This window comes from Perissodus microlepis, chromosome 10 (genome assembly GCF_051167445.1).
Source record: "Perissodus microlepis isolate ML-2025 ecotype Zambia chromosome 10, ASM5116744v1, whole genome shotgun sequence".
NCBI classification, from domain to species: Eukaryota; Metazoa; Chordata; class Actinopteri; order Cichliformes; family Cichlidae; genus Perissodus; species Perissodus microlepis.
Genome location: NC_140470.1, coordinates 16878045 through 16905448, shown reverse-complemented (window position 1 = coordinate 16905448; position 27404 = coordinate 16878045). Strand labels below are relative to the sequence as shown.

Below are 27404 nucleotides of genomic sequence, written 5' to 3'. Positions count from 1 at the left end.
AAGTGTTACAGAATCACACAGAAGGCTCATTGTTCTAGACGTGACATATAAAATTAGATCATTATAACTCTCCATTAAGTATATATATAAAAAAATTCTTGTCTTTACAGAGCATTAAAGTTAATAACCTTATCAAAATCTGAAGTTTAACAGAGCCTACCTCATGTCACAAAGCAAAACACAAAAAAATGTGCCATCATTAAGCATGTATCATTGTTTTTATTCACCACAGCTTTCAGTAATTGCATTCAGCAAGCTTTTTGAACCAGTGGGCAAATGTTTAGAGGATTGGTATGAAGGTAGAATTAAACCATATGACAGCTAAAATGTTGTGGTTTTGAGAGAAATGCATTTGAATGTGTCAGGATTGTGCATCGTGACTATGTCATTGTACAGTTTCACTGTACTAGTGTGTATTTAAAGAGAATAATCTTGAAACCAAACCCCGAATGAACAAAAGTACCCCAAACTAACATATGGCATCTAAAGTTAAATTACTCACAGGAGATATGGCATTTACTTCCCTTTCTACACTTTAATAGGAGAACAATTGCTTAGGATGACAAATGGTCAATTTATATAACAGCCAAACAGATGCAGTGGTTACACGCAGTGACAGCTTTGCTACAAGAATAATACCTCCACAGGCACTACACGGTGCTGGCAACCTCCATTATTGACACTTTATGTAATAAGTGTATTATATACACACACAAGCTGGTGTGTAACATTTGCTAAACATATATTCATAAACCTCCAACTAATTCAAATAAATATGATTTTTTTTCCTTTAAAGGAAATATGTTGATTTTCAGAGAAACTGTCAGAAACAGGCACTGATAAGCTTTTGAACAGAAAGCCATGAAAATAGTCCCGACCTCCACGGCAGTTTGTGTCACAAGTCGTGATGAGCAGGTAGGCTCATCAAGCACAAATCATAGGCTGCTGGTCTGTCAACACTGTGTGTGCTTCCAGCCAAATTGGAGACACACGTCAGTTGCTGTATAAAAGCTACGGCTAATTGTCTCTGAACGCACACATTTTCATTTAAAAGTCGTTTGAAATGCTGCTTTTCTTAGTGCGCATAAGTGTGTGTGTGTGTGTGTGTGTGTGTGTGTGTGTGTGTGTGTGTGTGTGTGTGTGTGTGTGTGTGTGTGTGTGTGTGTGTGTGTGTGTGTGAGAGAGAGAGAGAGATAAAGAGAGAGAGTCTGGCATATCCTGAGTTAGTCCTTTACACTTCAGTATAGCGCCTGCAGTTTCTCAGGCCAGTCATCCATTAAGACTGTGATTGCCGAGGGAGGCCCAGGGTACACTCTGTACTGACACCCTGTTGCCAAAAACAGCAGGCTGATCTCCACCAGCTTCACAGCTTTTTTTTTTCGCTCGCACCATCTCTCTGTTTTTAAAAATGTTAAGTTTAAGCACAAATAGCGAATCTTTTTTTTCCCCTTTCATTAAACTGTGCCTTGGCATGCATTAACGTGAAACAAGGCCAAAGCATGAAAACTGATTTGTGTTAAAAGTGTTTCAGAAATTCAGGCTTATCAGCAACTACACATGTGAGCTCTACAAGAAGTGTGAATCTTTAATTAAGAAGAAACCCTGTAGATGAGGCACATTGTTTTGCTCAACAAGTTACATTTGAGCTACTTTTATCCAGCATTTTTATGAATATCCTTCTTTCTTTTTAATAAATTAAATTGCAGTGGTTAGTTGCTATCCAAAAACAATCAGTTTAATAGTATTTAAAAAAAAAAAAAAAAAAAAAACTACATACATCAAGTGACTTTCAGGTTACAATAATTCCTATTATACTGGGAATTATGCTGGAATAATAAAAGCATTGATCTAACTTCACTGGTTTACTTCCGCTCTTTTAGAGTACCACTATCAGGCTGACTATGTGACTGTACTCCAAAAAAAAGCCTATGTATATTAATCCTCTTCTTCCCCAGCTCCCAAATAATTAGTCTGCACTCTAAAAATAAAGTCCTGATGTGAAGATATATATAGATACATAGAAATGAGTAAAAAGGTCGTCAGGCAACTTTTTAAAGCTCAGACTAGGTGTGGAACAGTTTATAATTAGATGCACTTTATGTGTTTTGTGTAATTTTAGTAACACTTTGCACCACAGCGTTTGATGATGCTCAACCCTGCCTTTCATCTCTGTTTCATCCTCAGTATTAACTGGAGCAGAGCGGAAGCTGCTTTCATATGTTTCTAATTTTATCTTTTGAATTCAAATTCATTGTAGCAACACTCTGACTGTCATTCATAATGCTCACTTCACAATACAGCAAATAACCTGCTGGAAGACAAGACATAATGGCTAACATCACAGCCTCTGTGACAGGGCTTCAATTTAAGCCTTTTCTCAATTGAAAATCTGTAGCTGTGTCAGATGTTAAGCGCTGTCAAATATTACGTTTGATGACAAGCTCTGATAATGCCTGTTCCCCCCTCTATCTGTGTGGCACAAAAAAACATCTTATTGTAATTCAAATGCACTGAATGTACATCAAAGTGGCCAGCTTCTACTGGTTTTTATGAACATATTAGCGAGCAGCATGGCATCGCAGCACATATGGAAAGAGAAGGTGACAGGAAATACAGCAATAAAAATAAACAGCTACAAAACACTTGGCATATACATTTTTTTTTATTCAATATGGGTGCCTATTTCATCAGCATGGCCGTGTAATAACGCTGTGGCAGTTTTACAGCCAAGTGCAACAGGCGGTCAGCTGAACAGGATGACATCCATGAAATTCATTACGAGCGTGACAGCACCATGAAAATAATTCCCCAAGCTAATGAGTGGTAGGGAAGCAAGTGTTTGAGCGATCTGGACTGTGAAACAGGACATGGGCCATCTGCAATGACTGACTGGTGTTTACATGGCAGGAGATGCAAAGACGTTAGTGCCAGACGGGCTAAACACAGATACTAAGCCATGAGATGAAGTCCCCAATCCAACATCACCAAACTGGACTGAGATCAGTCTGAGCGCATGGCTTCAACAGTGCAGGTTTGTATTGGTGAGGCATTAAATTATTTCAGACTTGTAGAAATTATTATAACATTACAATAAAATGTTCTTTTTAAATTATATTTTATACTTGAACTGTTCTTTTCCTATATTATTTTTCTTGGTGTTAGATTTTTATCCTGATTTTAATCTATGTTTTTAAAAAGCTGTTGGAGTTTAATTATACAGTAAACATACAGAAGCTGCAAACGCATCAAAACTGTCTGTTCAAGGATGCTAATTAAACATATCGCAACACTGAAGAGATTAAGTGACCACATGGCGTGTAAATCTGACTCTGTTATTATCTGAGTATAATAATCCAAAACAGAATCTGAAAAACATTTCTCCCTTTTTTGGTGTTTGGTTTAGTAATGATCCACTCATTATATGTGTTACTGTTTGGATAACTAAAGTCTCCCAATAATTTTAGCACTTTAAAATTTAATAAGCTGCCAGTTCTTATAAAAATTATGTAAACTTGTCTTAGAAAAACTTAGAAAAACTAAGTATATTTCACTTAAGGTACCCAAGTTAGGGCAACTTGTTCATTATGAGGACACAACGTACTTAGAATAATTGCTTTTTATAAACTGCTGGCAACTTTTAGGTTTTACAGTGAACAAGCAAGAGAAAGGTCAGGCATAGTCTTACTCTTAAATGCCACCGACATCCTGCAAAGAAGATTGTCCCTTTCTTTTACTTCTAAAACATCTTGTGTGATTAAATGAATTAACTAAGCATATTTGATAGCTTAAGTTACATCGATTAGTGTCGCCAGACAGCCTGTTAGTTTCCAGTGATTAGAAGATGCTGTCCTGAGCTGAAAAAGCTCCCTGTAGCAAAACAAACGATATGCACTAAGTAGGTTAGTATTGATTTCACATGGGCTGTCCCCACATAGATAAATCTGGCCCATTGTAGAGGGAATGAGGGGGAAGGAGAAAAAGTTCAAACTTTAGAACTACAATAAGTCTGCTTTCTGTGACATAAACTAAAGTGAGGCTGTGTAGGCGGTTGAGATGCGGCACCCCCTGGGCTTCCAAAATGCAGTGTACAGTACAGAAAATTTTATAGCCTGGTTTCAATATGCTTACAAACCTTTTTAGAGATGCCTTTTATGTACATCCCAGACAAATTATGTTATGTTGTTTTCTGGCAGAAACGCTGATTTTCTTCTTATAAATATAGAGGCTTTGGCTATGTCTGGAAATATATGTTTGTGGTGACAGCAGAAGGGAAATGAGCTGTAATCATACTAATTAGAGCTTTAGGCCTCGTCCTCTGTAGGCAGCCGCAGCTTGTACATGCACACATGCAAACATAAATAAATAAATACACATTATTTATAGGAATTATGTACACTCACCAAATTCAACAAGATGTTAAAGACATTCCTCAGAGAGTTTGGTCTTTACTGCTGCAGATTTGTCACATGTGCATCCATGACTACTACATCCCAAAGGGACTCCACTGGTTTGAGATCTGGTGACTGTGGAGGGGATTTGAGTACAGAGAACTCATTGTCATGTTCGTGAAACCAGTTTGAGATGATTTCAACTTTGTGACATGGTGTTTCATCCTGTTGGAAGCAGCCATCAGATGATGGGTACGCAACACTCAGGTATCCTTTGTCATTTAAATGATGATGATTTGATACCAAGAGCCCAAAATGTCTGTAAAGAAAATATCCCCCGTACATCACTACCATCAACCTGAACTGTTGGTACAAGGCAGGATCGATCCGTGCTTTAATGATGTTTGTGCAAAATTCTGACCCTATATCCAAATGTCACAGCGAAATTGAGGCTTTTCAGACCGGATCAGATCTCCTGTTGCTGTACCTGCTTCAGCATTAGACACGCTTTGCATTCAGAGCATCGAGGTTCAGCATGCCTTGGTTGTGACTGGTGGTTATTTAAGTGAATTTTCTCCTCCTATTAGCTCAAAGCAGTCTGGCCATTCCTCTCTGACCTCCTGCATTAACAGGGCATTTTCACCCAGAGGACTGCTCACTTTTATTTGTGCTTTTCTCTATAAAACCTACAGATGATTGTGTGGGAAAATCCCAATAGATCTGCAGACCAGCTCATCCTGCACCAATAACCATGCCTAGTTCAAAGTCACTTAAATCTTCCTCATTTTGAAACTCGATTTGAACTTCAGCAAATCGAGTAGGTTGTCTTGATCATGTGCTTAATGCATTAAGTTGCTGCAGCATGATTGGCTGATTAGATACTTGTGTTAATGAGCAGCTGAACAGTGGGGAATAACCACTAGCACTTATAAGCTCCATGGATGTTTACTTTCGGAGAGCTTAAACGTGATGAGCCCATTAGTTATTACCATTTCTCAAACCTTATGTGATGTCTGCCAGAGTCATATAATGGTCTTATATGGCCACAATTGTTTGTGCTTTCAATTTTAGGATGAGAGGGTGAGGAGGGCAAAGCCACCAATAAAACCACTTTACTGCCACTTCACTGTGACGAGAGGCTGCTTTAACTGTCAGCAGCTTCATTCAGTTACTACTTTTGAGGAAGGACATGCGGGACAGAGAGACAGTAACAAAGAATTGAATCCAGAACTGTGAAGATGAAAAGAAACAGAGGAGAAGAGAGGTGCTAAATCTGGACAGCAGGGATTTTTTTTAATAAAAAAGATATATGACAAAAAAGAGAGAAAAAGAAAGGGGAAGGTAAAACAATACCAAACGATGGAAAAAATATTTTAAAATTATGAGAATATTTTTACTTTTAAACTGTTTAACTTTGTCTGCAAAAACACAACATGTGAGTCACTTATGATTAAAGACATTACTGCACAATTTTCATATGACTATGAAGATTTGTCACATGGAAAGAATAATATATGCTACAGTACAGTATTAAATTATCATATTAGACAAATTGAAAAACAATATAAAGCAGAAACAAAGACTGTAGGCAGCCTGAGAATAATTCATTTTCCCTTTGTTTGTGATTTAACATGCTTTTTTTTGCTAGTCAGCAAATGCAAATTTTTGTGCACTAGTTAAATAAATAAATCATATAACTAAAGAGAGAAGACATAAATAAAACCAATGTAGATGTTAAATGTGACACAAATTTAAACAGTAAGCAAAAATTAAATACAGTGACCGTGCCATGTACAACACATGCGTTTGGGAAATGCACTGAGTCCGTTTTTGGCAACAAATATCACAGTAGGTTCATGCTGGCATGCAGTTTTATTTGAAAATAATCTCTGTTCTCTACATCTTGAGACTTTTCTTTTTCACAGATCAAATAACGGTCATTTCTTAATGACTTTTGCACATGCTGCATGCCCCCATATCTGCTGTTACTAAGTTTAAACAATGCAAAGCAACTGCAAAATAAATTGTATCTTTTCGAATATGAAAACAAGTCAAATCTGTTCATATCACAGAGTCTATGTGGCGTACACATGCATTGTGGAAACACATACTTCGATGAAGCAGAAATAGAGTGTGCTGCTAATTATCTCTGACGTGTCGGTTTGTTACAGGGATGTGTTGATTTGCCACAAGGACCAAACACCCACGTATCACACAACTTTCTTTCTTTTTTTTGGCCTTCTGTTTTTTCCTTCTCCAGTCCTGTAAAACTTGTCTTCAGTTTTAGCTATAGAGGCTTCAAACTGTACACCATCAATCAACACCTTATTTTTAAGTATTCACACATCCTTTCCACACTGGAGCGCCGCCTAGCAACATCTGATTCATTGTGAATGGAGCGTGTAATTAAAACGGAAGCTTGTCTGCTCCTGGCTGTCGCTCTTTGCTGCGCTCTCATCTCAACATCACTTTGACACGCATTTACTGGCCTGCTACCTTAACACCCGTCTGTCAGTAGTGATGATATGCTGTTAACTGCATGCACTTTGCATGAGAAGTGGGGGTCATGCATAGAAGTTGGATTACTTTTTTTTTTTTTTAAAGATTGGACTGTCAACCAGTTAAGGGAATATATTACATCACTAATGTAAACTGATATTTTCAAACAAAATCTGAAAAACATCTTTTTTTTTCTCCCATCAGCTGCTTTCCACCGTCTAAATCCACAGCACATGCAGGCAACTAAATTATTCTGTTATGCATTATTAGGTTTTGGTAATTGTGTGCATATGTGTGTGTGAGAGAGAGCGAAAGAGGCAGAGAGTTATGTTTTATGATATACATTTGGCCACTCACTTGCATCAGTGATTCATTTTGTTTGCACTCAGTGTACCACCAGGATAATGTCTTATCTCCTAAAAAGGATCTGGGGAATGCATTTACGACAGCAAGGTTAAATAGATCTATCAATAACATTAATAGTGGTTAGAGGCTGGGGCAGGGTGGCACATCAGTGTTCTGCACTCTATAGAAACAGGTTGTCATGTATGTTACTGTACAGTGTTCTCTTGAGAAACATCCGAATATATATCAGGAAAGCTGCTTTGGTGCTTTGCTCGCTCCCATGTTAACACAGCACAGGCAAATTATTCCCCAGCTCAAATTTAATTACCACTCAGTATGCTGGGGATTATGCAAAGTAAGTAAACATTAAAAGAATGACATTGGGGCTGTCCCCTGAGGTATAGTCGCCGTAGCTGTCACATATAATTATTCATTATTGCTTTTCGCGTGAGGGGCAATCTTATCGAACGTGTGACCATGTAACCGCGCCGAAAATGATCATGAATTTTCCATCCTGGCATAAAAAGGTGTTGTTAGGCAGGATGTTATCAGAGGATACATGTTTTAGTGCAAAGTCAAGCAGTTAATACAATTGCATGAAGAATGCAGGGGGAAGAGAACACTGACATTGAGACAACTGTGAGGAGATGAAGTAAACTTCAGCAAGCCTTTCAGAACATCAGAATAATAATATGGGCTAAATTCTTTTAGCTAACATCTGTGCAAAATTTTATTTTTTTAACACTGAAAATTATTCATGGACACACTTCAAATATGTTGAACAGCATTAGGACCAGAGAGGAAGCTTTCAGTGTCCTTAAAGTTTAGATCTACTGTGCTTAAACTGTTGAGACTGGAGCCATGTCTTCTGCAACAAGCGCTTCTTAAAAGTTACTTTAGCAGAAATGTTTTTAATTTAGATTTATATCTGTATTCATTTCTTTGACTTTCCAATATCCCACTGAGATACTAACATGATTAGACACTGCTGCAAATGACACACAGTGAGCAACTAATGGTTACCTAATACAAAGCAGAAATACAATGAACCTATGAATCAAGCTGCACAGCCATGACAAAAAGGGAGATGCACATAAATCCCAATTAAAGCACTCCCTATTTTAAATCAAAGAAACAGCTTACATAACCACAATGTGCACAGTCAGATCAGTCATGGAAATTGGTGGATGAGTGGTGTATGTGATGTCATTCAGGAACCGAAACTAACAACTAATGTCTTTCGTAGAGCACTGGCACACTGGGCTCAGGTGTTGCCAGTGTTGCCTTACAGGAAAAAAACCACACCGCCTCTCCAGTGCCTGCAGAGAAGAACTGCCACACAGGCAGAATGAAAGAGAGGTGGGTTGAAGTGAATAATCTAAGAGTTCTTCACGTTTGAAGCTGGGGTATTTTGTGTTTATTTCAATAACCTAGAATGAGTTTAGGTGTTTGGTTTTTTTGCCAAGACCCACTGAGCCTGTCAGTGATTAACAGGAAATGAGAATTGTATTACTTTTTTATCCTATTTGGACTGCCTTTGGTTTTTTTTTTTTTTTGTATTAGTTTTAGATATTTGTGCAACGCAAATCTTAGCTGGTGTGTTACCCTCCTGAACTGATGACCCTTTGTCATGCTCAGCCTAGGCTTTGTTCATTTAAAAAAAATTATACAACAAAAACAGATAAAAGATAAGTCTCCAGTTTTTCTGGTAAAATCAACAGTGAGTGAGGTAAAAAGAATCATAAAATAAAGCATGAGCCTTTCTGATCAGATCAAAATATCTGATGTTTTGTGTTTAGCTTCTGCACTGGCATTGTGCAGCGAGTAGAAATACAACACAGAAAAGCATAACACTGCTGAAACAGGCATAGCACACAACAATCAAACACTTTGGAGCATTACTTTGTGGGTGTTGCAGAGTACTGTGCGCAGCAGAATTTCCTATATATAAATAGATAGCTGTGTGAGCCAGAGTTCTTCAGCAGCAACTATAGACACTATTTCATTTACACGCTGCATTACCATTACTCATGTTGCTTTATTTCACCGTGATGTCTATGCCCTTTTCCTGGGGATGTCCAATTATGTCAATATTTCCGCCAATCCAATGAAAATTTATACAAACTGTTAAGCAGTGACCTTTTGGAACTAAACTAATATCTGCTGCGTGCATACAGGAATGTGCATTAGGCACATACATTTGGGCATATGTTTACACGCATAAGGAGGAGTATTAATGTAGATAACTGGTATATTTCTGCTGGTAATGCTGGCATTTTCTCCCTCTGTCCATGAGATTTGCCTTTTTTTTATGCTCTTTCAGTGGAAGCTACACAATGCACTGAATCCTATTGCCGGGTTATGCATTTTGAACACACCCTCAGACTTTCTGCAAGAAGAAGATGATGGGCAACTGTCATGTTCTTCAAAGCAAATATTTCCTCTTTGCCACATTGACAGAGGCACTCCATGAAATGTGTCTTTCTGTATAGAACTCATTCATTATACATTTCTATTTATGATCAAAGAGAATGAGCTCAAGACAGGAACTTCAATGTGACTAGTTCATTAAAACTGCCCCGAATATGCTGAATTAAGTCTCTGTCTCTTTTTTGGGGGGGCTGTCAATTATTGAAAACTGCATTCAGTGTATATTCATTATACGTCATCAGTACAAATGTCCTGCACAAAAGATTCTGCAAAAAAACTTGAACCTTTGATCCATACAGTGGGATGAATTAAGTGACCAGTATGCTCTGAGTGCCATTTTGCTCTTATTGTATAATCATCTTTGGCCTCATTGAGGGAAGGTTCACTGCAAATCAATACAGAGTTGTTCTGAGCGTCCATTTCTATTTTATGATGACATACTTCAGTGCTGATAGTAGTGGTCTCTTCCACAATGACAATGCCACCATCACAAGAGATCACTGAATTGTTTGAAAAACGCAGAATTATAGTCTGTGTTCTTCACAGTCACTGGATCTCAACCAATTTACAAGCCTATGGGAGATGGAAGATTAACATATTAGGCACCAAGTTAAGGAAGATCATTTGGAAGAATTGTGTTTTTCCCTCCAGCATAGACTTGTAAAAATCAATGCCAAGGAGCTCTGAAGCTATTTTGGCAACTCGTGCTTTATGTGGGGTTTTCCTTTTCGGGTATCCTTGTGTTGTTTCTCATTTCCTCACACGCCACACTCCTCTATATTCCATGATACATTACTATGAAAGTTTTAATCCTTTGTGAGGTTTTTTCTTTTTAGCAAACTTCTTTTTTTCCCTACAGTTTCCTGTGAAAATCTCGTTAATGAATCCCAGAGGTGTTTGCCTGAGTGTCTGCACTGGAACTCTGCGTCATCGAGTCTGTTACCATCTTTTTTGCTGGTTGTCATTTCACTGCTTACAGTGTATCTTTTGTATCTTATTACTGTACCAGTAGTGCCAGGAAAGAGGCTAAGAAAAGAAAAGAAAAGAAAAGAAAAGAAAAGGTTATTTACTGCTAACAACCACCTTTTGCTTTAACCACACTGAAGACACGTTAAGTCACTTCTACCTTTCTTTTAGCATATTTTGCATGTAAAATCAGCTGTAATTGTAGTCTTTGCCTTCACTTTGGATGTGAATGTGGATTTATTTTGTTAGACTCATTAGGAACTTTACTAATTCAGAGCAACAGGTCGGAAAGTGACTTAAGATGAAGGCTGGTTTACATTAGTCTTAAAGTGCTATGTGCTACTATTTTATATTTGTATGTTATTTGACAATAGAAACTGTTATATTATTGGGAATAAAATTCAAAAGTATTATCGGGCTGTATTTTAATGTCACAAAAAGAAGTAGGAAATAAGGTGTAAGCCACATTTACCATACATTGTGTTAGTGGTTCTAACACAAAACATATATTGAGATTTTGCCATTGTAGTGGGGACATTTTCATCAAAAATAAAAGCAATCCAGAGATTCTGCTGGAGTGCATGAAGATTCTTAGATTCACTCTTACAGCCAAACAGTTCCTCTGCTTTGCTCATAGCTTTTACACTTTAGAGACAGATTTAGTGAAAGCAGCTCTGGCTTTCTGGCAGCTGGCTGCATCGGGACATGAAGCCGTTTTCTTTGTTTGAGGCTCTGCCAAACCAACCACTAGGCGGGCATTATGACAGTGGTGCAGATAAGTAACAGAAGAAAGGGCAGGACTACATATGAAACAATTGAGCAACAGTGTTTTCTGTGGGAGACGGTCGTTCTAACTGGTACAGACTGTTCATAGTTTGGAAAGCTTTTTTTTAATCCACCAAAGCTATATCAAATTGTTCAAATTAGGGGGAGAAAATCCCCAAAGCACAGTGGGAAGGTGTACAAAGTATGACAAACCTCAGATATCTGTAAATGTTAAATTATATACATGCAACAAACTAATTAAAATTAAAGGTCTATTGATTAACTCTCCATCTACTATATCTTCCCCTATCTATTTTCACAAAAAGAAGCACCACTGGGATGTTCCTGGTGGTTGGTGTCGATTTATCTGTGTCCAGGTTGGGCTTAGGCTGGTGTCTCATCATCCTGTCTTACAGTGACTGAAAATATACAACATACTGCAATATAGATACACAGCATAAGTCAGAACACTGAGCTACCTGTAGGTTCTAGTACTGGCTGCCATTAAAACAAACGTGAAGGAAATCTGGATTTAATAATTTTCTTTTTAATTCTTAAATTCTTCCCAACAACATCATGTCAAGTAGAAAATTTCCAATCTGAATGAGGGTTATGTTTGTTTAACGTAAAGAACCTGGATTGAGTTGAATAACAGTGCTGAAAGATGTCAGTGCGCCTCACAGAAGTAACTGCGTCTTGTTTACAGCCTTTACGGTAAAGGTTAGCTATTTGCTATGAATGCCTGTCCGTTAATAGGACATAAAATGGATTATGTTTTAATAATAATACGCAATTTAACTGAAAAAAATGTAGTCATTTATGAAAAAAAATCTTAGCTAACTATTAAACTTTAAAATAGGTACATTTACTTCTCAAACTTGGCACCAGATGGATGACGTGTACGTGAGGGTCCTTCTGACTTCCGGGTTTGTATAAACAGATATCAAGCGGAGTCGCCTCGCCCATAAAGATGTGAGTTTTTGGACTTTCGTGAAATTTTGACATGGACATATTTTACATGCATTCACGTGTATCCGTCTGTTAACAACTGTAATGGTGTGTTCTTCATTAGGTCTAAAGTAACGTTTAAAATCACCCTGACGTCGGACCCCCGGCTACCATACAAAGTGTGAGTACACTGACAGCTCAGCAGTCACCGCTTTAATATAGCAGCCAGCTACATTTTCGACTTTACGTTTAGTTAACATTTCACGGCTACTGCAGATATTTTGTGTTTGTAGTTTTTTACTAAGCAACATAAACACGTGGGCAATGAGTGAACATCTGCTAGTGCCGATGCTGACACTGTAATCACAGTCGGCTTCCGTTTTCTGTAGTGTGGCTTCACAGCATTTTATGAGGTTTGTTATGAATGAACCTGACCATCAATGGAAATGGCACTCATTAAAGTAATTTGTATAATATATGTGAATCCTGACAAACAGCCAGAGTCATAAAAATATTATTAAATTGATTTTAAACTTTTAACTGCATTTCTGTAAGTTTTACAGCTTTTCCTATTAATGACCGCCATTCGTACTACATCAAAGTAGTTAAGTAATAGGTAAATGATTAAATGACAGAAAAGTTTCTGGTTTTCCAGTATTTACAATGAGTCTATAGTTTTAAAAAAGATCTGAATGAATAAAAACTGAATAAAAGTTGGCTTTTTGGGGCCCCACATTTTAAAAGGGCATTGATGTCCTTGCTATATGCAGGATAAAAAGACATCAGAACATGGACAGGACGAGCAGAAACAGGAATCATAGCAGCCAAGGGTAAATGTAAAGCAGACCTTTTAACATTAAGCCCTCAGACAGACTGTTATGGCTGTGGTGTTTGACTTTGCATTGCTTAAAGGCACAGTGTGCTTTTTATAATCCAAGTCTTTGTCATAGTCAAGCACAGGCATGTTTAAAAAAAATACTCTGCTTAGAATGCTAATTCAGAGTATGACAAAGTCTTTTTTTAATCTAGAAAAAGTAAGTTTAGTGAATCTATTTTTTTATAGTATTATTAGTATAAGTTTCATAATTTTGATGATATTGTTGAATATTTAATAGCTTTTGATACAGAGTTTAACATTTTAAGTGGTATTCTTGAACAAAGTATTCAAATCTAGGTTTTCAATATTTTTTCTAATACTCTGGTTCTTTTGTTTGAGCAACACTTTGGCATATTAAACAGATCCATTTCCATTTCTGGTTGAACTTCAGGTTTCTGACAAATTACCTGAAATCCTTCATGGATTTTATGCAGAAATCATAGTTGAATCAATTCTTGCCATTTCTGCAGCTGATTTGTGTTATCTTTGTTTGTTTGGGTTTTTTTTTTTTTAGTGCAATATAAAGTGGTAGAATGAACACTAAAAGACCAGAAAAAATCTTGTTCAGGTCTTATTTAAATAGATTATTAAATAGCTTATTATGAATGTATTCCCATGAATGAAACAAGGGAATAAAGTGGAGCTGAATAGCTTTGTAGCACCTTGATCTAATGAGTGATTAGATCATTTTTAAATTAGATCATTAGATCATTTTATTTTTAAAGGTAAGCACTGCTTAGCAGGGGAAATTTTATAGACTGGAAATTTAAATCTTACATGTAATTTATTTCTAATAATTTTTGAAATGAGATATTGGAGATATAAATAATGTTTTGCTGAATCAATGCTTTCATGAAATAGCTTGCAAAACTAAAAAAGTGTATTAAATTTATGTTATTCAAAGGTTGCATAAAATACCAGGCAGTTTAGTGCAGGGTAAACTGATTATTGTGCAATATTGAGATAGAATTTAGAATGATGCAATGTGTTGGGCTGGTTGCTTCCTGAGTACTGTTACTAGGTTACATCAAGGGTAGCAAACATCAATTCATATTTAAAGGGATTCACTTGCTGGATTTTACCTACTACCTATTAGCTTTGTGTCTAGGAGTTAGCAATCAGCCATATAACTAGAGCAGAACATAGAGTAGCAGCACAGGTCATTTGATCAAAGTGTATACACAAAGAAAAATCTACTGGAGCTCACAAACAAATCATTATGCGACTTAATTCTAAGTCATTCTTATCCCCATGCTGCACTCCCCCTGCCGAATCTCACTTTAACCCCTAAATAAAAACATTTTTTTTACATGAATAAAAAATTTTACATTTTCTTTATTTAACTAAAACTAAAAGTAACTAAAATGTAAGCCATGATTGGTCCACGTGTAGTTAATTTAAGCAGTGTGTGCCACCTTACATAAATGATGTCTCACTGTTTTCTCCCTTTTAGATTAACAAAAGGTATAAGGGCTTTGTTTTTTACAAATTATTTTTACAGATTATGTCATCTGGTTTTGTGTATATGGGCATAACATTCCCGCTATCACATTGTCTCAAAGCACTTAAATTGTTGAGCTTTTGTTGACCTTTTATGGACTAATTTGACATTAGTAGCAAAACAATGTGTGCTAACTTCTTAAAAAACATATACAATCAAAACATCTTAAATCTTAAAATCATGTTCTATGACAATCATTTTTTAAGCAGCACCAAATGACATCCCTATATTTTAACTATATTATTACAAAGCAAAGTTTGAAAGCAAGATTAGAATTTATGTCAATTAAAGATTGTCCATTCTGGTTGGAAACCCAGCTAAACCCTAGTATTAAGCTGCAAAAAGTTGATTAATATATAAGTTGCATTTTCTTTGATGGTCAATCTAGTGAAAAAATATACAAATAGTGAGGCTAAGAATAAAAAAAATCCCAAATGTCTTATTTTAAGGTTTCACACAAGGTTTTCAAGAGATGTGCCCTTTGTAGAATTGAGGTTTAAACAAGATGCAGTTGCAGAGTGTTTTGTTTTCATGGTATTTTTGTCACATAATGCATGGTCATAATTTCCAACAAAGTGAGTAGGTTCAAATAATTAGATGTAAAATACTGGAGACTGTTGTTACTTTAACATGTTGACAGAGCGTCTTTTCTTTAATGAGGTCAGAGACAACCTTGCTGGAGCTAATAATGTTATGGCTTGAGCAGAGGGATGGTGATGATAATGAGGTATCCCATTAGCCCTGTGAGACATTCAAAAAAGGTTACCACTGGCTCTCAGTTAACACACTGAGGTCATCTTTATAATCTCCCAGGTTTTCACTCTCACAAATAGGCTGAAGATTCAGCTTAAGCTTAGCTTCTTTCTCTTTTTACTGCAGTGCTGACTACATCCATTGATTTTCACCCTCCTAGAGCTCATCTCCACTGCATTACCTTACTTGGCAATTGCATTTCTGGCCTTGATTTTTTTAAAATATTTTTTATTTATTTAAAAAAAACTCTCACATCTGTTTAAAGAGTCTGGTGGTTTTTGGGTTGCCCTTGGGAGATCTCTGGTCCCCACTGAGCACTGCTCTGCAGAATTCATTTGAGAAGCATCCATCTGACAGTGTTGTATGTGTAACTGTTTATGCACTCTTAAGGACCAGCCCTGGCCAGTATGTTGAGGTGTGAACTTTAGCTGGGCCAGTGCAACTCATGTATTCTTTTCTTTTTAGCCTTTGTGTTGTAGATTTGCTGCTGTTCTTGGGATCATTCTCCTGATGCATGACCCAAGTTGAGCCGAGCTTTAGATGTCAGACAATTGGTCTCATAATTGACTCTAGAATAGTTTTGTATACAAAATACGGTTGGTTCAATGACTGCAAGGTGTCCAGGTCCAATGTCTGCAAACCACCTCTGTACTCACAGTTGGTATGAGGTGTTTGTGCTGAAATGCTGTGTTTGGTTTTTGCCTAACGTGGTGCTGTGCATTATGGGCAACATCTCCACTTTGGTCTTAACTAAAGGACATTGTTCCAGAAGGTTTGTGGTTTGTTCAGATACAGCTTTGCAAACCTTCGCTGCCATGTTCTTTCTAGAGAGAAGAGCCTTTGTCCTGGCAACCCAGGTCGGTTACTTTTTATGTACTCGTTTTGTATTTTTCCCACCATATTGTCAGGAATGTTAACATTTAACATGTTAGTTTAGGCCTGTAGAGTCTCAGATGTTGCTCTTATATTTTTGGCAAGTTCTCTGAGCTTTGCATGGTCTGAGTTTGTGGGGATGTCCACTCCTGGGAAGATTGTGGTAGCACACACCTTGTGCTTTTATAGAGGTACTCACATTTGATAAGTTTTGATTTGTAGCACCTGGTTGCTCTTTACCCTCTTAATTCCTATGCTAGCAGTAAGGATGTAGTTAGTTCTTCACAAGACTACATAGATCTGTGTAAACCTTCTTCTTCACAAGACTGTAAAATAGTAGGCATTTTATAAAATAAAAATGTTATTTTAGAGCATTTTTAAAATCCCATTTAATATGTCTGTTGCAGACTAAGTGTCCCAGAGAGCACACCATTCACAGCGGTTTTGAAGTTTGCAGCTGAGGAGGTAAGCTGTTTCTCCTTGTTCTTTGTGCAAGACTACGGTGGAATAATTGCATTGTGCAGTAATGCTGTTCAGCTTAATACAGATCTATGGTACATGTGAAAATATATGTCAGCTAATTTACAATTTACATTTATATTTGATGGTTTTGACTGTGACATACCCTTGCAACATTTATTCAACATTTATCTATTTATAGTTACAAAATTCTAGTATAAACAATTGTACCTTTTAATAGACTAAAATGAAGTCTTGTTGCAGTAAGTGTTTCAGGGACTGGATGTGTTTTTCAGCCATGTTTTTCAGTCTGACACAATGGGTTCACTTATATTTTAATCAATAGAGCCATCTGCTGTCACCGAAAGCCTCTCTTTAGCCTTTGAAGTGTATTTTCTTCCCTTTTCTGTGCATAAACACGCAGCAGTACTGCGGCTTAAATCATCCTAATGAATGAGTAAAGCTGCGGCTGCAGATGTGCTCCTTTTCAGTGTGTTGACAGGGTATTAATCTTATTCTGTTACAAACCAGGAAACTAATGAAACATAATTTTCACATTGTGATCCCCAAATTTGCATGCAATGAACATACGTGCTGCTAGAAGTTAATTTACTGTGAGGAGAATACAGTTATGGTTAAGTGGAACTACAAAGATTTCACCATTGATTTCCCACAAATGTTAGCCTTTGAATTACTTAGCCATGAGAGTAGTTTCCTGGAGTGGCTTCATATTGCTGCCTTGTTGCTCTTACTCGTCAAAGACTGTGTATTCTACTTCGACTACAAATTGTACATTTCTGCTAAGAGTGAATAAAAGTAGGAAGAAACTTTTTTCAAGCGCTCAATTTTATATGAATAAAATTGAATTTGAAGGAATGAGTGGAATTATACTGCTGGTATTTTGTAGTAAGTTCACTTACATTTATTTATTCATCAACACAGATTTTGCTTTTGTGTTAGTAGCTTTATATTTTACATTTTCTTTATTATGGTTCAACTGGCAGAATAAAATGATTGTACTTTCTTTAAGATATAATGTCAAATATATATATATTTTTTTTAAACTTTTATTTAACTTTTTTCCCCAACAAATATAAGACTGGTTCACATCCAAAATAATAACACTACACAGCACTAGAATATTACAACATTATGTCCATAATTGTTGTCCACTAGGATCCAGTTTACAGGTTACTCCCAGTGCTTCCAGTGGTTTCTTCCATTTGTCCACAAAAATTCGGGAGCTCCCATCAATATAATGTCCCAGCCTGATCAGAGTCATAACTTCAATTTTGAGCGACTTCCATAGAGAAATGGAGGGAGGCTCAGCCCCCACCCATCTCAACATAATGCTTTTCCTGGCCAACATTAACAGTGACTGAATTACATGCTCATGTTGTACCAGTGAGACAGGAATATATCCCAATATACACATTAATGGGTTTTCTGTCACCTGATGACCAATAGCTGTACTAATATTGGCGCAGACCTCTTTCCAAAATGACTGGATAATAGCACATTCCCACAAGCAGTGGAATCTAGTGCCCACTCTGACCTTATACTTGAGACAGTTTGGAGATATTCCCATATTATACTTACTATAAATATACAGAGAAATATACACATTGTGCAAAATTTTGTACTGCAGTTCTTTAAATCGGTTACAAACAGAGATTTTGGATGGAAGGAGCAAAATTTTGTCCCATGCCTGTATATCTATTTCACATTTAAGCAGCGTCCCCCAAGATTTTCTCAACCATGTCAGTTTATCCACAATTATGGCATAAATCTCGAAATAAAACTTTGATACAAAATGTTTATGCTCCCTATTATCCAGAAAAAATTTCTCCAACCGAAAAGAGGCAGTTGAGATTTGTAATGATTTAGCATTTTTTAACACATAATTTCTCAATTGCAAATACTTATAAAACTCAGTCTTTGACATAGAATACTGGGACTTCAAGGATTCAAATGATTTAAACTCACCATGTTTAAAGAGGTCATAAAACCTCTTTACACCTACTTTATGCCATCCCACAAAGCTTGACCCTATGTTTTGCGGCAGAAGGTCTGGATTATTTATTAACGTTGACAAGATATTAAACGGAAGACTACTGTTAAAAAATTTTCTCAGTTTTCCCCACGTCCACATAGCATTATATATCAGTGGGTTATGCTTTATTACGTGAGGTAAGTCATTTCCCTAAGAAGTTAACAGGTGAGGATGGTTTACATAATACTTCCTCAATATTTAGCCATGGCAGATCAGAATGTTCATGTATCCAGGAAGAAAGAATCCTCGCTTGTATTGAGAGGACATAATTTTTTGTGTTTGGCACTCCCCACCCGCCCAGATCTTTCAGTAACTGTAGTGTCTCCAATTTAATTTTGGGTTTTCTTCCTGCCCAAATGAAATCCACCATAGCCTTGTTAATTACTTTAATATCTTCTGATTTCAAAATTGCAAACAACATGCCTGTGGGATATAATATTTTCGGTAGGATTACCATTTTAATGAGATTTATTCTTCCCAAAAATGATATCGGAAGTGACCTCCATCTTGTCAGCATCTCTCGAAGATCTTGAACCATTCCATTAATATTTTCTCTATATAAGTGACCAACATTTGGTGTAACTTTAACTCCCAAATATACAAAACCTGATGGTGCCCAATGAAAAGGTTTAACATATAAAGGTTCATTATCCCCTCCACTACACAAAGTCATTATAACAGATTTATCAAAATTTACTTTGTATCCAGATATAAGACCAAAGTCCTTGATACACCTAGTAAGAACGGGTAAAGAGTTGACCGGGTCAGTCAGTGTCAGAAGAATATCGTCTGCATAGAGCAGAATTTTATGTTGTCTATCCCCAATTTTAACTCCAAGAACACTTGGATTTTGTCTAATGGCCATGGCCAAAGGCTCGATGGCCAAAGCAAATAATAGTGGTGACAATGGGCTACCTTGTGCTGTACCTCTGCTCAATGAAAATGGGGAAGATAACAAGCCGTTAGTTAACACAGATGCTATTGGTGATTTGTATATAATTTTGATCCACCCCAGAAAGTTTTTTCCAAACCCAAATCTTCTCATTATTTCAAACATATATTCCCATTCAATTCTATCGAATGCCTTTTCGGCATCCATAGAAACAACAACCCCAGGGATCTGATGAAAATTTAAAAAATGAATAATATTAAATAGGCGCCGAGTATTATTATAAGAATTCCTCCCCTTAATAAAGCCTGTCTGATCAGCATGCACGATAGAGCACATTACTTTTTCTAGCCTAAAAGCCAGTATCTTTGAAAGTATCTTATTATCAACACCAAGAAGGCTAATAGGCCTGTAAGATGAGCATGACTCCGGATTTTTATCTTTTTTAGCTATCAATGTTATATTAGCCTGGTACATAGATTCTGGGAGTTTCGATTCTTCAAATGCTTTATTAAAAACCCTTAATAATAAACTATTTAACTTCATTTTCATTACCTTAAAAAATTCTACTGGGAAACCATCTGCCCCAGGACATTTCCCTGACTGGAGTGCAGATATAGCTTTATCCACCTCTATCATTGTTATGGGTGACTCCAGCAGGCTTACCTGATCTTCAGAAAGCTGAGGGAATACTAAGTCGTTTAGGAAAAAGCCTGAGTTAAGCCTTGTTATGTCCATCTCAGATTGATATAAGTTTGTATAAAGTTCTCTGAAGCACTCATTAATCTGACGGTTTCCTACTTGTCTTTCACCATTCACATCCACAATAGCTGTGATAAAGGAACTTGGTGGAGTATTCCTTGCAAGACGAGCCAGAAAGCGGTTAGGCTTACTAGCTGATTCAAAAAGCCGTCGTCTGGCAAGAAGGACATCTCTTTCAGCCTTTCGCATTATCATATTACGCAAAAATGTCCTGGCAATATTAAGCTCACTTAATGTTTCAGCTGATTTTGTTACATAGTATTGTTTCTCCAGCTTTTTTATATTATTCTCAATCTCTAACTGCCTTGTTAATCGTTGCTTCATTTTATGACTTGTGTATGAAATAATCATCCCTCTCATGTAAGCCTTATAGCTATCCCATAAAGTTCTCGTGTCTATCTCCTCTTTATCATTTATTTCTAAGAATACTGTTGTTTGCTCTGTTATGAAATGTATAAATTTCTCATCCAAAAGAGACAGTGTGCTCATCTTCCAAGACCTAGAGCGCTCAATATGTCTCATGGGTTGAATAATGTCAAATATTTTATCATAAACCAACCAACCAGGCAGGTGGTTCAAACTCATTTATATGCTATATTTAATCCTTTAGGAGTTTTTTTTTTTTTTCTTTCTGCCACAAAAACAAAGCTCATCACCTCCCATTTGTCTCTGATCAAACTGTTTCATGTGTGCTGCTTGTGCTACACAAGCCAGTAGTTTGGTGAGCAGCACTTTGCTAACCTTATCTCCCTGGAGACAGACTGCTTCCTCCACCCGTTTGCAGCAAATCCCCACTAGCCCACATCCTCTTCTGCCGAACACTGAAGTAGGACATGTATTGTAACCGTGCTGAGTGATTTTCTTCCAGAAATTCAAGCGTGGCTATCTTTCCCACAGGCCCTCTCTAAAGTGTTTATTTGAATGTGTGTGTGTTTGTGTGTGCTCAGGTGCATTTTTGTGTGAAACCGCAAAACACTTGTGTGTCTGACAAGCGTGAAAGTTGGGAGACAAAGGACAAAAACAAAACAGTTTTTTGTTTTTGCTTGTTTTACTCACTATGGTAGTGAAGACATCGTGTAGTAGCTCTCGCTTCTATTTTGAAATTGTTACCCAATAAAGTCAGAGAACGGCAGCGCGCTGACTCAGTAGATGAAGCTGTCTTTCATGGTAGTTTTAGTTTCACACTTTCTCTTCAGGCCAAGTGAAATATGGGAGCAACATGTCCCTGATTATTTAACTAGAATGGATTAGTGCTGCTGAAATGTCAAATGCTAACTTCTGTTGAGAAATTCACTTTTAATGTTAACAGTGGTATCTGCTTCAATTTCTCTTGCAGTTTAAAGTGCCGTCAGCAACCAGTGCAATAATAACAAATGGTGAGTACACAGAATTGTATTTATTTATTTATTTGATGTTCCAAGTGAACTCGAGTTATTAGGAACCATTTTATGGTTACAGAGAGTCTCGTGCTTTTACAAGCCAAGTGTTTTGACAGGCAGGTTTGAAGTCAACAAAAAGCTGGAAGGATGTGTGGAAGCTGCATCAAAGTGAAGGCGTGCTTGCTGTGGTCTTTGAACTACAGAGTGAGTCTGGAAATTGGCTGATGCTTGAAGTACTGTCAAGTCACATATAATGATATATTGATCACCAAAAGCAAGCAAACATAATGTAATGGGAATATCTCATCAAACATACATTTAGACATGTGGTCATGGTCAAGACTGGACCTGCTGAAGTTAAAAATAAGGATCAGAATTTGGGTGCGGGGTGTCTCTGGGTGAAAAAGATTTCTACTAGCTGATAGGAAACCAAAAGTAACTCAAATAATCTCTTGTTAGAACCAAGATGTGCAGAAGAGCATCTCTGAAAGCATGACAAGTTGATCCTTAAGAGGAGCAGAAGGCCACACTGGGTGTTACTCCTATCAGCTGTGGAAAAAAAACTGAGCGGTTCACACAAGCTCAACAAAATTGTACGGACGAATGACACCTGATCTTACAATTTTGGATTTCTGCTGCAATGTTACATTGATGCAGTCAGCAGTTGGTATAAACATTACTGAAGCTTCCTGCCTCATATCAAAGGTTCAGGCTAGTGGTGGTGATGGTGTGGGGCATAATTTCTTGGCACGCTTTGGGCCCTTTAAATTGTTTAAATGCCACAGCTTACCAGAGTAATTGTTGCTGATCACACCCTCCCTTTTGTGACAGCAGTGTATAAATCTTCTTGCTTAAAACAGGAGAACACAGCAAATAAAACTGAACATCAACCTGGTACCAGTAAAGTGTAACTAATAAAGTGGCTGAGTGTTTAAGTAAAAATAATTTGAGATGTATTCAATAAATAAAAACAATGTTCTGTCAGTATTTTGACTATTTTTAAGCCAAGACAGATCAGTATAAAATATTTCCTAAACTTTCCATTGTTGTAATAGTTTTTCACCGACTGTATTTCTTATGACAGTAAATGGGAGGTGTCTGTAATTTCACGAGCACCTTATAAAAAAGGTTGAATTTAAGTCCACTTTCTGAGGTTTTCATTGCTAAATTAATCTTTGTTTTACTTGCTACTTTTAGAGCATATCAGTTTTAGGCCATCAGGACTCAGTAACACTGAATCCTGCATCCTCCACTAGCAGAAGTTTTGCATAGCTTCTCCCAGTTTGTGTTAAGACCCTTTGTGTGATCTGTATAAAGTAAATCAGTCTAAAGCTTCACCTTAGAGAGGATTCATCTAATTAGTGTGTGTATAAAACAGAAATAGAGTTCAAAGTTGTAAATTAGTGCAATTCAAAAATTTTATTTTTACTTCCATATTTAGGTGAAACGTGATTATTTCTTTTAATACTTCAGTTTCCGACACCTACCCAACAGATGGATGTCTGAAATAATCTGAGCCTAAATTTTCAGCTGGATTCATCCAGTTACACAACACATTATTGATTTTATATCCACACTCTTAGAAATTACCAGAGCAAATGACGCTAAATTGCCTTGATGGGTGTTAGGAGAAAAATTGTTGGCTTTTTCATTGTACTCCAGCAATCGAACAGCAGATTGCTGGTGACGTCGTTTTCTTCTGCTCTGTTCTGACAGTGTTAGACTAGTGAACTTAATTGTATTTTAAATCACAGAAAGATTACTTTCTTGGGGACATATTGTGTTGACAGATAACATAAAGATAAGGTTTGTGTTAAAATGACTGAAGTGATGATACGTTCAAAGATAAGTTTTAAATTTATCAAAAGAAAAATGGCTCGTCTGTCATTGTTCCAGATAGATCTCTTTGCTGTCAGTTGTGCTGCTGAGTGAACTGTTATTACAAATGAAGCAGTTATGGAATACATTTTATTTCTTATTTTTTTGCTTGTCTTTAGGATAACAGTTTTTTTCTTGTATTTTCTGCATTTTCTGTTTACATTCTCATTTTAATGTTTGCTTTGCAGACGGAATAGGAATCAACCCGGCTCAGACTGCGGGTGAGTTCTTGTGTTCTTATGTATGTTTTTCTCTTTTCTTTTTTTAAGTATTAGAAATACTTTGATCCTCAAGGTGATTTAAGGTCACATGTTCTCCATCTGTTGTATTAATATGCAAATGACCTCTGGGCTTTCTTTTAAGCTTGTTGACACTTGTCAGACTGCTTTTGTCAAATCATAAATAGCCTAAGCAATTAATACAGTTCTTGAACAAAGTATGAATCATTATGCTTTATATCTCGGACGTGTTCAAATCTCAGTGACATTGGCCTGAAGGTCAGCGGTCGTTTTCTGAAAACCTTGCAAATGCAATAACTTGAGAACAAGGCAAGATAGGATTTTGAAATTGAAACCATAGGTGCATCTACTGGGAGCCTGGGGGCTACCACTGGTCACCACCAGTATTTCTGCTAATACTCAATGGGATGTCACTGTGCGTGGTTCCACAAAGAGAGCAAGAAAATACAAGGTAATTCTTACTGGAGGTAACATTACAAATTGATCTACGATCAGTCATTTCTAATTAAATTTGGGTCATTTAAGTCTGTTTTTACATTTTGGTTTAATTTTCCTTTATAATTAATTATTTAATTTTGGAAATATTTGTATAGAAAGAGCTTTTAAGAAAAAAAGATGGATATTTGTCAAAACAGGGACACTTAACTCTTTTTTCTTTTCTTTTTTTTAATCCCTGGACATTTTGCATCATTGGTGAGGTTACACGGTGACCATGTTTAGTTATAACATCTCTAAAGATAAAAAGCAGAAACGCACCTGAATCTAACATGACAATGAGAGTCCCATCACAAATCTGCGCTACCTTAGAATATGAGTACAATAGTTGCATATAGAGCACATTAAGTGTTTAACTTTATTAGCTACAGCATCATCAAATATACATCCAACAGACACTTTGTTAGGTTTAACTGTTTATCTGTCCAATAATGCAAATCTCTGATCAACCAATTACATGGAAGCAGCTCAGTGCTTATAGGGATGTGGACATGATCAAGACAAACTGCTGAGCAAACATCAGAACAGGAAAAGAAAAGTGATTTAGGTGACTTTGGGGCATGGTTGTTGGTCCCAGAAGGGGCTGATCTGAGTATTTCAGGAACTGCTGATTACTGAGATTTTCCTACACAGCCTAGGGATTACTGAGAATGGTCTGAAAGGGAGAAGAAATGCTTTGAGTATCACTTGATATTTCACGTGTGGGTGAAAATGCTTTGTTGATGCCGGAGGTCAGAGGAGAATGGCCAGACTGCTTTGAGCAGATAAGAAGTCGACAGTATCTCAAGTAAAGGTTTGTTACAACCAAGGTATGTAGAAAAGCATTGCCTGGTGTGAGTCTTGATTTCTGCTGCAGTATTCGGATGGCCGGGTAACAATGTATCATAAATATGAAAGTATGGATCCACACTGCATATTTTCAGTGGTTCAAGCTGGTGTTGGTGGGGAGATATTTTCCTGGGACACTTTGGAGCTGTTAGTATCAACTGAGCATTGCTTATTGAGCATTGCTGATCACGTTCATCTCTTTATGAGCACAGTGTATTGTTCTTCCGATGGCTGCTTCCAGCAGGATAACACGTCATGTCAAAGCTCCAATCCTCTCAGCTGGTTTCTTGAACATTCGAATGAGTAGACTGTTCTTAAATGGCCTCATCAGTCACCAAATCTAAATCCAATAGAGTATATTTGGGATGTGATGGAATGGGAGAGTTATGAACCAACCAATCTGCAACAATTGTCTGATAGCATCATGTCAAGGTGGACCAAAATTTTCTAAGGAATGTTTTTTGCACCTTGTTAAATCTATGACTTGGAAGAATTAAGACAGCTCTGACGGCAAAAGAGAGAGCAGCCTGATATTAATGTTCTCTGTCTAACCGTCTACTGCAACCACCTGAACAATCTTCCATTTGTTTGGTAGCTGAAATTTGTTTTTAATGAGGTTGTCTTTGATTTACTTAAAAAAAAAAAAGGGGGGGATAAAATAGTGTTGGTTGGTTTTGGACTCTTACAAGTTAGATGTGAATTTGGGAGGGCAGAGATGTCACAGTGCTACCTTGATAAGCAAGTATTGAAAATCTTACCAATGATTCAGCCAGTCTCTTTACAAAGAATTGCAGGACTTCATCACCACTGGTCATACTCGGTTTGTTTGGCCTACTTCTCCTTATGCATTGAGTCTCTTCTGCTGAGGAAGGACATTGGTGGGCATTCAGCTTTTTATCCGAGTTACACTCATGCGCTGTGCTGCCAAGAATAGCAGCAGTTCAGAAACCTCTGTCAGATTGGCTTTTTTTCACCCACTGCAGCCACTCCACCTCCTGTTTACAGGACTGAGATGGTGGAAATCAATCTGTCAAGTTCTTTTTTTTCCCGACATGCTTTCTAAGGTTAAAATCACACTTCTTTTGGAAAATAGCAAAGGTGCACATATGCCAATAAGAACTGCTTAAAATGCATGCGCTTGTTAACATCCATTTCTTTTCTTTTTTTTTTAATAATTGGTTTATGTAGGCTGACTGAAGAGCTGAAAATTAGGCACTAGGATTTTTTTCATCTGTCAGTTTAGAGATCGTTCCAGCTCGAAGCGTCTGTGTGAAGACTGAATCTGTGTGCAAGTTGTAATCGAATCCAAGACTTTGAGTCAGAGATTGCATGCTTTTTTGTCAAGTTTCTCTCCCAGCTGGTGAGTTGACATGTTGTTGGCAGCTTCGGTGACAATAAAACCCCTTATTAAAGCAAGCTGATTATGAACCATGATCTTTATATAGTGCTCTGCCTTGTGTTGCAGGGAATGTGTTTCTGAAGCACGGCTCAGAGCTTCGCCTCATTCCAAGAGACAGAGTGGGAGGACAAGGAGACTGATGCTGCTTTTCCTCGTCGACATCGGCATAATGACTCACGCGGCAGATTCATGTAACGCTCGAGACCCAGGAAACACCTCAGCGTGTGTCATTTTTATTTCTGGCCCAACACTGACAGTGACTCACATGAGAGTATATTTAAACACATTGATGACGTGCGCATGTTCCCTGTGTCAAGTTCAAAAGTTTGGAGTAACATCAGGAGAGAGTAAGAGAGTAATGAATTCACACAACACAGCATCTACATCCCAGGAAAGATCAGCAAACAACTGAGTCAGCTGACTTTTGTATCTTTGTAAATGACAATAAAGAATCCATATGACCAACAGCACATGCTCAGTGCAGCGTTACTTTTGTTCGTACTGGAATTGGTAATAATATCTACAAAGGATGCTGTTGAGTGCTTCATTAAGCGACTGGTGACTTTATCTGTGCTAATCAGGCACCTTGTGTCAGAGCAGTGTTCTTCAAACAGATGCTGCAGTTGTCCTGGGGACCAGATTTGTCTTTGAGTTGATCCAACACAGCTTCTGATTAAA

At 37.2% G+C, this 27404-nt stretch overlaps 1 protein-coding gene across 1 annotated transcript; it reads left to right on the top strand.

Moving 5' to 3' along the window:
- Positions 1–12264: 12264 nt before the first annotated feature.
- ufm1 (ubiquitin-fold modifier 1) lies at positions 12265–27196 on the top strand. The gene is made up of 6 exons (XM_084942506.1): positions 12265–12365; positions 12466–12522; positions 16753–16810; positions 21845–21884; positions 23954–23986; positions 26793–27196. Coding segments are annotated over exons 1-6 (264 nt in total). The 5' UTR covers positions 12265–12363; the 3' UTR covers positions 26867–27196.
- Positions 27197–27404: the final 208 nt, after the last annotated feature.

Bases quoted from the DNA above. Each gene is read 5' to 3' on its own strand.
- ufm1 (XM_084942506.1), top strand. The intron at 16,811-21,844 runs GTAAGCTGTTTC...TTTCTCTTGCAG, and splicing joins TGAAGTTTGCAGCTGAGGAG to TTTAAAGTGCCGTCAGCAAC. The intron at 21,885-23,953 runs GTGAGTACACAG...TTTGCTTTGCAG, and splicing joins CAGTGCAATAATAACAAATG to ACGGAATAGGAATCAACCCG.